Here is a 13,156-nt window from a genome sequence, read left to right as displayed (position 1 = left end):
TCTTAAACCCATGTTAAAACCTTAAACAGTAGCCACAGCACTCCCCTCCTAGACTCTGACACAGTGTCTGGCTTCCAACAAAAACACGGTTGTACCCCTAGGTACTACAAAGAAATTCTGTTCTAAATTTGTAAAGGAGACCGAGTGTGCACAGTGACTTGGAGTGGTCTACTCAAGAGAAGACATGTAAACGTGAAGGCAGCAATATAATGAAATGATTAAAAACACAGATGTCAGAGTCAGAACTGTAGTTTAACTTCTCAGGGCTTGTTTTTTTTTTTTTTTTTTTTGGTAAAATCTAGCTTGTTTAACAAAAAAAACAGTACGTAGTGAGTCATCAATAAATGAATTTTATTAGTAAAATAGGTGCAATCGTAACTTCGAAGTCCGGGTTTGCGTCACAGTCACGTCACTTTCTGTACAAATGCCAATTAGCAGCGGAAACAAAGGCGGGAGAAGCAAATCAAGACATTAAGTAACTGGTCAATTGTTTGCACCTGGGGAGAAACTACCACAATTTGCAGTTTGAAGCCTTCTGTGCCTGGTTTCCCGGCCCCTGCAGTGGACACAGGAGGCAGCAGGTCTGGGCGCGGCCGCCGCCCTGAGGTGGTCTAGGCGCGGCGCTCAGGGAAAGTGCAGAGCTCATGAAGCTGTACCTCGATCGCCTGTGCGCCCAAGTTTTTCCGCCGCGGGCTCGCAGCCACCATTTCCTCCTCCTCTTCCCGCGCATCCCCGGGCTCGAGCTCGGCCGCCGTGGGGGGTGGAAAGCTGCTCTCTAGGCTAGGGCGGCTCCTTTTGCGGACAGACACCCGCCGGCGGAGGCGGGAACCGCCATCGTCCATGGCTGGGGCCCAGGCCCTGCCCGGACGCCGTTTCCAGACTCGGCCTCCACGCTCAGGTGGAGGGGAGCGTGAAGGGCTGAGCGGAGGCGGCAACCACGAGAAACTGGGCTCGGATCTCCATCCACCTTTGGTGAACACCGCGAATTGACGCCCAGGGCTCTCAGGCCGCCGGGGCGCAGGAGTGGGTGCGGCCTTCTCCTCTGTCAATCATAAGCGTCACGTGACGACTGGCGCGAGAGGGCGGGAACCTAAAGGCGCGCGCGAGCCGATTGAAAACCCCGCCCACTGCGCCTATGTTCGCCCCCGGAACCTTTGAGTGGAGTTCTCCGGCCAACCCGGGAAGAGTACGGGGAGGGACCTACCGGAACGATTTAGAGAAAGGAAAGGAAAAGGAAAGACAGTGAACCATGGCGGCGGTTGCTGTTTGCAGTGGTCTAGGGAGGAAGAAGTTGACACACTGGGTAACCGCTGCTGCCGGCCTCACGGGTCCCGGAACACACACGGGTAAAGTTTACATTGGAGCACCGCAGCCATCGCCTCGGCCCAAAGGGTCGGTGGAGGCGTCACTGTGCCACCGCGATGCTGGTTTTTGGGCAGTTGCTTCTCCAAGATGAGCGGGAACCTGTAATGGACCATGACTAGTCCTTTAGAGCTGAGAGGAACGTGAGATCCTTAGTCGACTCCTGTAAAAACAGTTTAAACCTAAAAGGAAAGGGTTGAATGAAATAATTCTTTAAAAGAGGCAGGGTCATTTGTGCGTGGTGGCGCACGTCTGTAATCCCAGACTGAGACAGGAGGATGGCATGTTTGAGACCAGACAGCAACTTAGCTAGACTCTCAAGCGACCTAACGAGACCCTCTTTCAAAAGAGGAAATAAAAAGGACTGGGGATGCACCTCAGAGGTAGTACCACATACATACACTCACACAAGGCAAGGACTTGCCCAAGACTTCTGGATATACTTGATGAGAAAGGGAAATTTCTAGAGTTACCCGGTAGCCAACCCCAGATGTCTAAGATCGCCGATCAGAGCGAAATTGTGACATAGGCCCTTGAGTCTGTAATTTCTGCAACTTCATCTTTTCCATGCTTTTTCTATCAACTGCTATAGAGAGAATTTATTACGCATTCTCCATTTGCTATGAATATGCCTTTTTGTTTCTTCTGTGCGTATTTGCGTTACAATCGGTCTCTAACTGTGGAATGAAAAAGTAAATGTCAGGAAGGGAGCAGGTGAGAGTTTTTATGGGTGGAAAAATATGTCCCCTATCCCCAAAGTCCTGGGAATCACCCATTTTGTCTTATTTTTACCTCAAATCTAAATAAGGATTGCTAAACAGTTATTGTGATTATAAGGAATAAAAACCATTTTGTCTCTTGATTCATCTTAAATCCAGAAAAAGAAAAAGCTTTTTTTTCCCTCCAGTACTGGGGATCACACCTAGGACCTCACACATACTAGACAAGTGCACTACCACTGAAATACATGCCTAGTCTGTTAAAATTTTTATTTTGAGAGGAAGTTTCACTTCATTGTCCAGGCTGGCCATAAATTTGCCATCTTTCTCCCTCAGCCTTTCAAGTAGATGTGATTACAGGCATGTGCCACTGTGCCTGGCTAAAACAACACTCTATTAGCTACTCAGTTAATAAAAGAACTGGTTTATTGCTCTTTCCATTTTTAATTGCAGTACTATGGAGAAGAGGTTGTTCATATAAACAAGTAACCAACAATGAAGACCTGGTAAGATTTTTTTCTTTATGTTAATATGATATTTGCAAGTATGACCAAGCTGTGGTAAAAAATGTCTGAGTTTGCATTCCTTTTTTTCTGTGTGTGTGTGTTTTCCTGGGGATTGAACCTAAAGACATTCTACTTGTGAACTATACACCCCAGCCCTATTTTTTTTTTAATTTTTAAACAGGGACTCACTTAAATTGTGGATGGCCTTGCTAAGGTGCTAAGACTGGCAGTGAACTTGAGATTCTCCTGCCTCAGCCTCCCAAGTACTGGGATTACAGATATGCATCACCATGCCTGGCTCAAAATTATAATTCATTCATTATAGTCACTTAAAGTGAGTTTCTTTTTTTTTTTTTTTTTTTTTTTTTGGTGGTACTGGGGGTGGAACCCAGAGGCCTTCTATCTCTGTTTATACTCCCAGACCTATTTTATATTTTTATTTGGAAACAGGGTCTAACTAAGTTGCTGAGAGCCTCACTAAGTAGCTAAGGCTGGCTTTGAACCTGTGTGATCCTCCTGTCTCAGCCTCCCAAGCGCGGAGATTACAAGCCTGCACCACCACACCCGGCATAAAGTGAGTTTCAAAGTAAGAAAATCCCTAGACTCCTAGAAGTTTGGATTCTGTAATGCCATATTTTTTCTTCCTAGATATTAAAAATAAACACTTGTGATTTAGAAATTTCAAAAGGTAGTTTTGGTAGACAAAATAAATTATAGATAATTGAACAAAGGGATTATCCTTATGTCTTACTCATCACTTTTGTTGGTCTACCTTAATGAGGGATCAAAACTAAAGTTTGAGGTCAGGCTTAGTATTGCATGCCTGTAATTCCAGTACTTGGGAGGCTGAGGCAGAAGGATTACAGGTAGAACCTCAGCAAGTAGTGAGACTCTCATCAACCTAGCAAGATCCTGTTTCAAAATAAAAATAAGGTTGGGGGTATAGCTTGGAGGTAGAATGCCCCTGGTTCAATCCTTAGTACCCCCCCCACACACAAAAACAACTAAAGTTTGACATTTAATAGTTTCTAACCTGTAGCCAGGCGTGGTGGCGCACGTTGTAATCCCCGCGCTTGGGAGGCAGAGACGGGAGGATCGTGCAGTTTTGAAGCCAGCTGTGCTGGCTTTAGAGACCCTGTTTCCAAATATAAAAAAGTATAAAATAGGTCTGGGAGTGTAGCCCGGAGGTAGAAGGGCTTCCAGGAACCCCAGTACCACAAAAAAAAAAAAAAAAAAAAAAAAAAATTAGTTTCTAACCTATGTATATTTGTGGGTTTATTTATTTATTTATTTATTTTGGTACTGGGGTTCCTGGAAACCCTTCTACCTCCGGGCAACACTCCCAGACCTATTTTATACTTTTTTTTAAATTTGGAAACAGGATCTCTTAAACCAGCATGGCTGGCTTCAAACCTGCACAATCCTGTCTCCACCTCCCAAGCGTGGAGATTACAAGCGTGCGCCACCACACCTGGCTATTTGTGTGTTTAAAGTATAAGTACAAACTTTGGCAACCTAGGTTTTCGTATTACATACAAAAGTAATTAGTTTGACACTAATCATCCCATACAAAGCACTTAGCTCACTGTTAAGGAATATAGTCATTGCATGTGAGTTGAATATAAATTGGATTAAGAAACTGGGCATGGGGGCACACATTTGTAATCCCAGCATTTGGGAGGCTGAGACAGAAGGATTGAAGCTTGAGGAAAGCCTCAGCTACTTAGTAAGGCCCTTTGTAACTCAGTGAGACCCCGTTTCAAAATAAGGAATAAAAAAATAGGGCTGGTGGTATAGCTCTGAGGTAGAATGCCCCTGAATTTTATCCCCAGTACCGCAAAAAAAAAAAAAAAAAAAAAAAAATTGGATTAAGAAATTGGAACGCCAGGCGTGGTGGCGCACGCTTGTAATCCCCGCGCTTGGGAGGCGGAGACAGGAGGATCGCGCAGGTTCGAAGCCAGCCGCACTGGCTTAAGAGACCCTGTTTCCACATAAAAATGTATAAAATAGGTCTGGGAGTGTAGCCCGTGGGAGTGTAGCCCAGAGGTAGAAGGGCTTCCAGGAACCCCAGTACCACCCCCCAAAAAAAAAAAGAAAGAAAGAAATTGGAGTATGGAGACTTATCTAGCACTTCTACGTATCCATCTTGGTTATCTAATTCCAAACCATTGCATTTCTTCAGCTAGCCAGTGGTACTGGTAGTTGAATCTTGGGCCTTACACATGCGAGGCAAGCACTCTACCATTGAGCTATATCCCTAGCCCCATTTAATTTTGAGACAGGGTCTTACCAAGTTGCCCAGGCTGTCCTCAGACTTGGGATCCTCCTGTCTCAGTCTCCCAAGCCACTGGGATTACAGGCTTGTGCTCATACCATACTATAAGGAAATAAAGGAACTTTTTTTTTAGTATGTCATAAATCCCCGAAACTAATGAAAGCTATGGATCCTCCCCACGGAAAAAGGTACACTGTCTTATTTCTTTGAAATTTTGCATACAATTATATGAGATCATGGACTTCATAGGCATTTCTAAATTAAGTGCATCCTTATTGGAGATAACCATTCTGACAGTAGGAGGGAGGAATGGAACAAAACCATCAAAGGCAGTAGTGAAGACAGAAAATCCAAAAAGGCTGATGGAAACTTATGTAGCAGTCTGGGGCCATGAAGTTGAAGTCAAAAAACCTTTTATTACAGTAAGTCATGGGGCATTATCTATTTATAATATAAAAATAGCAATGGAGCCAAGTGTCATGTCCCACACCTGCTTAATACCAGTACTTTATCAGACTTGAATTTTTTCTTCTCTAAACCCTTTCTTACAACGGTTTCGTTTCAGAATCCTCCATTAGTTAATTCTTTTTTAGCCAGTCTGAAGCAAAATAAAGTACCTGTACAAAATATGGAGAAATTGTGTGCCTTTGAATGGATTTAAATATAGTGACTTTAAAATTGTTTATTTTTTATTTTTTGTGGTACTGGGGTTCCTGGAAACCCTTCTACCTCCAGGTTACACTCTCAGACCTATTTTATATTTTTTATTTGGAAACAGGGTCTCTTAAGCCAGCGAGGCTGGCTTTGAACCAGCGTGATCCTCCTGTTTCCGCTTCCCAAGCACGGGGATTACAAGGGTATGCCACCACGCCCGGCCTTAAAATTGTTTATTTTTTTTATTTGTGGTAGTGGGCATGGAACCCAGAGACATTCTACTTCCAAGCTACACCCTCAGCTCTATTTTTTATTCTTTATTTATTTTATTTTATTCTTTTTTATTTTATTTATTTTATTATTTATTTATAACTCAGTGAAACAGGGTCTCACTGAGTTGCAGAGGGCCTCACTAAGTAGCTGAGGCTGTCGCAAACCACTATTCTCCTGTCTCAGCCTCCCAAATGCTGAGATTACTTGCAAACCACTATCCTCCTGTCTCAGCCTTCCATATGCTGGGATTGCAATCATGCGTGACTAGCGGGTTTAAAATTGTTTTTTATTTTTATTTTTTAATTTTTTATTGGTGCACTGTATTCATACATCATAGTGGGATACAAAAAAGCTTTTGTAGACATACATGCACACATCGCCCAGTCAGCCACCACCCGATCCCCACCCCATTCCCTCCCCATCCCTCCTTCCCATGTTTGGCTTAGTGGTTGACATCTAGTATTATAGCAATTTATCCAAAATTAAAAATGATAATCTCACATAACAGTTTCATTTGTCTGATACCAAGCTTTTGATAACTTAAAGATAACATTTCAATATTTCTTTTCGCTTTCTTTCTTACCAGAGAATATTTTTTTCTTTTTTTTTTAGGTGAAACTATCATATATTTATATATTTATTTTTCAGAAAAAAATCTATCCTAATATGGAATAAGGACTCTAGATACCCAAAACGATCTCGAAAAAGAACAAAGCTAGAAGATATATATTTTCTGATTTCAAACCATATAAAGCTACAATAATTGAAACAGTGTAGTACTGTTCTAAAGGCAGATATATAAACCATTGGAGTTAAATAAAAGCCTAGAGCTAAATTCTTCCATATATTGTCAAGTTATTTTTGACAAGGTTTCCACAAACATTTGGTGGAGGAAATAATTATCTTTTAACTAAATATTGTTGAAAAATAATAATTACATGAAAAAGAATAAAATTGGACCCTTACCTAATCCCATATACAAATATTAACTCAAAATAGATAAAAGACCTAAATATAAATTTTAATACTATAAACTTATAGAAGAAAATCTGGGTCATAACCTCACATCATTGAAATTGGCAGTGATTTCTTGGATATGATTTCAATGGCACAGGCAACAGAAGGGTAAACAAACTCCCTAAAAAATAAAAAAAATATTGTATATCCAAAGACAGTGTAAACAGAGTTAAAAGTTACTGATAGAATGGGATAAAATATTTCCAAATGCTATATCTGAAGGTATATTAATATTCCAACTAGAAATCCTAAAAATTAGCAACAATAAAAGCAAACAATACAATTTAGAGATAGGTAAAAGACTAACATAAATAATGAATCTCCACAGATAACCAATCTTAGTTGTCTGTTAGATGGAAAATCTTGTTTCTCTGGTTCTGGTGGTACTGGGGTTTCTGGAAGCCCTTCTACCTCCAGGCTACACTCCCAGAACTATTTTTTACATTTTCATTTTGGAAACAGGGTCTCCTAAACCAGCGCGCGCGGCTGGCTTCGAACCTGTGCGATCCTCCTGTCTCTGCCTCCCAAGCGCGGGGATTACAAGCGTGCGCCACCACGCCCGGCTACCTATTTCTTCTTTGTAGTTAATCTCTTTGAGTATTTTCTCTAGCGCTGGTTTTGAAGACATAAATTCCTTCAGTTTCTGTTTGTCATGGAAGCTTCTTATTTTTCCATCTAATTTGATAGAAAGTTTTGCTGGGTAGGAAATTTTTGGCTGGAAGTTGTTTTCTTTCAGAGTTTGGAATATGTTACTCCAAGCCCTTCTGGCTCTCATGACTTGGTTTGGGAAGTCTGAAGTGATTCTAATTGGTTTGCCTCTGAATGTCACTTGGCCCTTTGTTTTTTTGCCTTTAAGATTCTCTGTTTGGCTTCCACATTGGTCATTTTGACAATTATGTGGCGTGAGGATCCTCTTCTCCGATCCTGTCTAAAGGGAGTTCTATAAGTTTCCTGGACCTGTGTATCGACCTCTTGCTCTATGTTTGGAAAATTTTCTGCTATTACTTCCTTGAAGAGATTGTTGATCCCTTTGGTTTCACCTTCTTTTCCCTCCTCTATTCCAATTATTCTTAGGTTAGCTCTCTTAAAATAGACCCATATTTCTTCAATGTCAGATTCCTGCTGTCGGATATTTTTTTCTCGATTAGAAACTATGCGCTCATTTTTGGATTGCTCATCTTCTAAGAGCGAGATTCTATTCTCCATGTGGTCTAATCGGTTGTTTGTACTTTGAATTGAGGCCTTTATTTCAATGATTGCATCCTTTATCTCTTTCTGGCTCTCTCTGAATTCTTTTCGAAACACCTCTATTATTTCTACAGTTATTTTCCTGATTTGATCTAGAAATCTCTGAATTTCTGTTTTATCGGGTTCTGGTATTGTGGGGTTGTGGGCATTCATTGCTCCATTGTTATTCTTCTTTCCCATGATTTCAGAAGTTTGTGCCTTCTCTGGGTTCTTCCCTTGGGTCACTAAGACTTCACTTAAGGTGCTCTGGATCTCGAGTCTGTGGTATCTCAGACCCCACTACTCCTTTACTGGGTTGTATCACAGAGTCTCCGACCTAGGGAGTCGATAGAGGCTGCTTTAGACTATGGGGGGTGCCAGGTTGGGCCTTCTCCTATGGTGTGATATCTCTGCCACCGCTACTCCCCCACTGGGTCAAGTCCCTGGGAGTGCAGTACTGGGATTTCTCCTCTGGGGCCCGCAATTTGACTCACTGTTGTTGAGTACGCAGATGGAGCTGTAGTGAACTCGGTGAATTTGCTGCTGCTGCCGCCGGTGACAATATGGCACTACTGTCACGCCCTCGGCCGTGAGGCTGGTGTATTTCTTCTCTGGTTTTGAGCTCTGGTCTGAGTCCCTCGGCTCGCTGACCGCCGGTTCTCTCTGGAGCCTGGTGGTCTGTAGCTGTAGCCATCCGGTGAACTCGCCGCTGCTGCCAGCAGTAAGGCGCTGCTGCCGCCTAGTCGAGCGTGAGGCCGGCGTATCTCCTCTGTGGCTCTGAGCTCCATTCTGAGTCCCCCCTCCTCTCTGGAGCCTGGTGTTTTTTTTGTTTCTCTGGTGATGGTGTTTTCTGGCTATGAAAGGCGCTTATTTTGTGGTAATGGAGGTTGGTTGTTAGCGGGGCTCTTAAGCCCCACTTTTCTTGGTCGCCATCTTCCCGGAAGTCCTAAAATTGTTTTTTAAAACTCAAAATTAAGCTGGACTTGGTGGCGCACGCTTGTAATCCCAGCATTTGGGAGGCTGAGACCAGAGGATCACAGTTCACGGAGAGCCTCAGCTACTTAGTGAGGCACTCTGCAACTCAGTGAGACCCAGCTTCACAATAAAGAATAAAAAATAGGGCAGGGGGTATAGCTCGGAGGTCAAATGCCCCTGGATTCCATCCCCAGACCCACACACACAAAAAAAACAAAACAAAACAAAACCTCAGAATTAAAAGTTTTGCATTATGAAAATTAAGTTATACATTGTTTTCTTTATTTTAGCCTGTTCCAATGGAAAATCCTTATAAGGAGCCTCTTAAAAAATGTATCCTGTGTGAGAAGCGTGTAGATTATAAAAATGTACAGGTAAGATGTTTTTACTTCTTTGTGATACTTGATTTTTTAAAGATTTCACTCCTTTGCCAGTCTTGCTTAAAGAGAATTATATCAGTTTTATAACAGATTTTATGTAGAGGTTACTGGTACAGCAACTTCATAATTTCAATTCTGATTACAATTCTGTATTTCTTTCTTCCACAAGTCTGCACAGTACAGTAGCTTACCATGGCAGTGACTCTCAGTTGGTGGCTGGGAAACTTTGAAAAATGCTCATCTGCTGGAGCTGATCTTCTCTAGATCTTTGCTTCAAATACTGCCTCTTGCTTCGCTCTCAGCAAATTAAAAGTGGCAAATGGGGTGGGGGTGGGAGTGAATGGTGCTGAAGTTAAGTATACTGACAGCTGAATAAAGTGGTAGCTGCCTTTGAGGGAGAAAAACAAGAAATTATAAACTACAACACAGTAGGAAGATTGTACGAAGTGCCCAGAACAGTGCCTGGCCCCTAAAAAGTACTGAAGTATTTAAATTAATAGGACATAAACTATAGTAAGAGGATCAACATGTCCTTAAAGATTTCAGTGTAGCCTGTAATTTATCTTTGTATTTGGTAGGCTATCATGATAAATGAAATGATTAAATAAATTGTTATAATTAACAGTATCTTAGCATGCTGTCTGTGATTTGTCAAGAAAATAGCTTTAGAGCCTGGTGTGGTGGCGCAATTTATAATCCCAGCATTTGGGAGACTGAGACAGGAGGATCACGGTTTGCAGACAACTTTTTCAATACACCGAATATTGTTACTTGTTTTAAAAGATGATTTGTAAGTGTTGAGCTATTTTATCTCATACTGTTTAAAACTTAGATCTTTATATAATTTTAAGGTCAGGTATAAGGATATTGGTTTTGTTTTTCTTGAAATTTACACATTCAGGGTTGAATAACAAATGTTTTGACGTGGTTTTCTTTTCTCTCCAAATAAAACTAAAATACAGCTTCTGTCCCAGTTTATTTCTCCACTTACTGGATGCATTTATGGAAGGCATATAACAGGTATTTTTTTTAAAATCATTGTTTAAATGGCAGGTTTTCAAATGGCAGGTTTTCAAATTGTGATATAATTCACTATTAGATCAGATACCACAGGGGCTGGATTTAGGTACTTAGAGAAAGCCTCTTAGCCCAAAAGGTTATCTTATTTGTCTTACTCTCTAGGTTAACTACAGGCTACTATAGAAAAGTTGGGCTTTAAAAAGTTGTTTCTTGATGTTGTAAAGTATATCATCATCATTTCTAGACTAAGATTTGGTTGGGTGATTATGGCCCATGTATCAGATCCAATTTGCCGCTTGTTTTTGCATTTGTTTACATAGTGCCATATGGTTTCTTTTGAGCAACAGTGCACAGTTGGGTAGTTATGATGGAGAATATATACCCCACTAAGTCTAAAATATTTACTGTTCTGGACCTTTACAGAAAAGAATTTAACAACCTTTAACTTAAATTTGTTATAAAATTTGACTATTGGCCTTTTTTATGGATAAGAAGCATTTCTTTAAAATTTTTCAGGACTTTGTGGGAAGAAACAAAAAGAAATTACAAAAGCAATTAAGAGAGCTCAAATAATGGGTAAGTGGCTGGGCGTGGTGGCCACGCTTGTAATCCCTCCCTGCTGCTTGGGTGGCTGAGACAGGAGGATCGTGCAGGTTCGAAGCCAGCCTCCGCTGGCATAAGAGACCCTGTTTCCAAATAAAATATAAAATAGGTCTGGGAGTGTAGCCCGGTGATAGAAGGCCCCTGGGTTGTATCCCCAGTACCACAAAAAAAAAAAAAAAGGGGAGGGGGGTAAGTGTACTTTAAACAACTAGATTTAGTAAAAATGTTGCTCATTACCTTCTATGAAAACCTTTTTCTATCTCTTTACAGGGTTTATGCCAGTTATGTATAAGGATCCTTCATATCTGAAAGACCCTAAAGTTTGTAACATCAGATATCGAGAATAAATTACATAGCATTACTATCAATAAATTTGTTCTATGATAAATGGTTGTATGCCAGTATTGATTTAACTAGCCTTTGGGAAGAAAAGTATTTCAAGAGTGAAATCATAAGTGAAGCTTTCCCTCCATACCAGTAAGACATTTATAGATCAGATTGCTTATTTAAAATGTTGATACTCAGCCAGGGATGGTGGTGTATGCTTGTACTCTCAGTACTTGGAGGGCTGAGAAAGGAAGATAGCAGGTTCTTGGCCTCAACTACTTAGTGAGGCCTTCTGCAAGTTAGTGAGACCTGTTTCAAAATAAATAATAAAAAAATAGGGCCTGGAGGTAGAATGTCCCTGGGCTCGGTCCAAAACAAAGAATCCCATGTGATTATGGGATTAAAATTGCTTGGAATCATATGCTTTTGTGTGTGCGGGGGAGGGTATTGGGGTTGAATCTAGGGACATTCTACTTATGACCTACACCTAACAGCCCTATTTTGAAACAGAATCTCACTAAATTGTGGAGGCTCTCATTAAGTTTCCTAGGCTGGCCTCAAATTTGTAATCCTTCTGACTCAGCCTCCCAAATAGTGGGATTACAAGTGTGTACCACCATGTCCAGCTTAGAATAATGTTCTCATTAGCAAATGCAAGTATGCCTGATTAAAAGAGCGAGTTTGGATTGTTAGTGGGGTTGTCCTAAGATATCATTTATTCTTGGATGAGTCTATTCTTAAATTGTGTCCGTTACTTATATAAAGGGATGATATATACGTAATCTATTATCAGTCTTCTTCCACTCCAGTATGCAGTACCATAGTTACTTATGTCACTAGTAAAACACAACTGCGGCAATTTGCACAAGTCAGCCATCCCCGGGTATTTTGTTGCTTCTCAAATGCCCCCTGGTAATTAATGAATGTTAACACAGATGATTAAAGTTGCTGAGGATGGCCTCAAACCTGCGATCATTCTGTCTCAGCCTCCCAGCCACCTTCCCAGGGATTACAGGCATATGCCACCATGCTTGGCAATGTGAGGTATTGGGAATTGAACCCAGGTACACTTTGCCACTAAACTCCACCCCCAGCCTTTTTTTGTGTGTGTGTGTGGTGGTACTAGGGATGAAACCCAGGGCATTCTACCTTAGGGCTACACAACCCTATTTTTATTTTGAAACAGGGTCTCACTGAGTTACAAAGAGGCCTAAGTAGCTGGGGCTAGCTGCGAAAACCCAGATCCCTCCCCACTTCAGCCTCCCAAAAGCAGGATTAACAAGGATGTGCCACCAAACCCAGCCAATAATGTACTTTTTAATCAAGGAGTAAAAATTTCAATGACTTCTATACAGGGTAACATAAATTACTTATATAAAGTTTATAAAAACTTCCATATAAAATATATAATTTATATATTTTGTTCCACATTGTTAAAATATAAGGGCCTCTTTGCCAGTTCTAAGTATCAAAGTTTAAAAGAATGTATTTAAGCCTTTCCTCAAAAATTCAGAAAGAAAAGTGAAAGGTTCTAATTTTAAAATAAAAGCAAGCCAAGCATGGTGGCACACACTTGTAATCCCAGTATTTGGGAGGCTGAGACACTAGGATCCCAGATTCGCAGCCAGCCTCAGCTACTTAGTGAGGTCCTCTGCAACTTAGACCGTTTCAAATAAAAGGAAAAGAAAAACGGGGCTGGGGGTGTAGCTCACAGGTAGAATGCCCCTTAGTTCAATCCCCAGTACTGCAAAAAAAAAAAAAAAAAAAAGAATAAATAAAAGCAAGCAGGCATGGTAGCACAAGCCTATAATCCAGTAC

The 13,156-nt window shown here is 41.1% G+C and overlaps 2 protein-coding genes across 5 annotated transcripts in view; one reads left to right on the top strand and one right to left on the bottom strand.

Annotated features, from left to right (window-relative positions):
• HELQ (helicase, POLQ like) overlaps window positions 1-842 on the bottom strand; it is a gene marked incomplete at both ends in the record, with an annotated part of 38,071 nt that extends 37,229 nt beyond the window's left edge. The window contains one exon of the mRNA XM_080697211.1: window positions 657-842. Coding sequence (XP_080553337.1) covers window positions 657-842 — 186 coding nt within the window. The remainder of the gene's footprint in view (window positions 1-656) is intronic.
• Window positions 843-1,234: 392 nt separating this feature from the next.
• Window positions 1,235-11,358, top strand: MRPS18C (mitochondrial ribosomal protein S18C; the record flags this gene model as incomplete). 4 transcript variants are annotated; one of them, XM_080697848.1, is made up of 6 exons in its annotated part: window positions 1,235-1,346; window positions 2,535-2,587; window positions 9,299-9,382; window positions 10,351-10,408; window positions 10,925-10,984; window positions 11,282-11,358. In XM_080697848.1, 6 exons carry the CDS (start codon window positions 1,250-1,252, stop codon window positions 11,356-11,358), a joined length of 429 nt encoding a protein of 142 aa, XP_080553974.1. The 4 variants fall into 4 exon arrangements, with proteins under 4 accessions (XP_080553974.1, XP_080553971.1, XP_080553972.1 ...); XM_080697845.1 differs by lacking the exon at window positions 9,299-9,382 and having other exon boundaries at window positions 1,250-1,346; XM_080697846.1 differs by lacking the exons at window positions 10,351-10,408; window positions 11,282-11,358 and having other exon boundaries at window positions 1,250-1,346; window positions 10,925-10,981.
• Between the last annotated feature and the right edge of the window lie 1,798 nt (window positions 11,359-13,156).

Source organism: Muscardinus avellanarius, assembly GCF_963383645.1.
Source record: "Muscardinus avellanarius genome assembly, chromosome: 6".
NCBI classification, from domain to species: domain Eukaryota; kingdom Metazoa; phylum Chordata; class Mammalia; order Rodentia; family Gliridae; genus Muscardinus; species Muscardinus avellanarius.
Note: the sequence above shows the minus strand (reverse complement) of the source record. Positions and strands in the feature narration are given on the sequence as shown.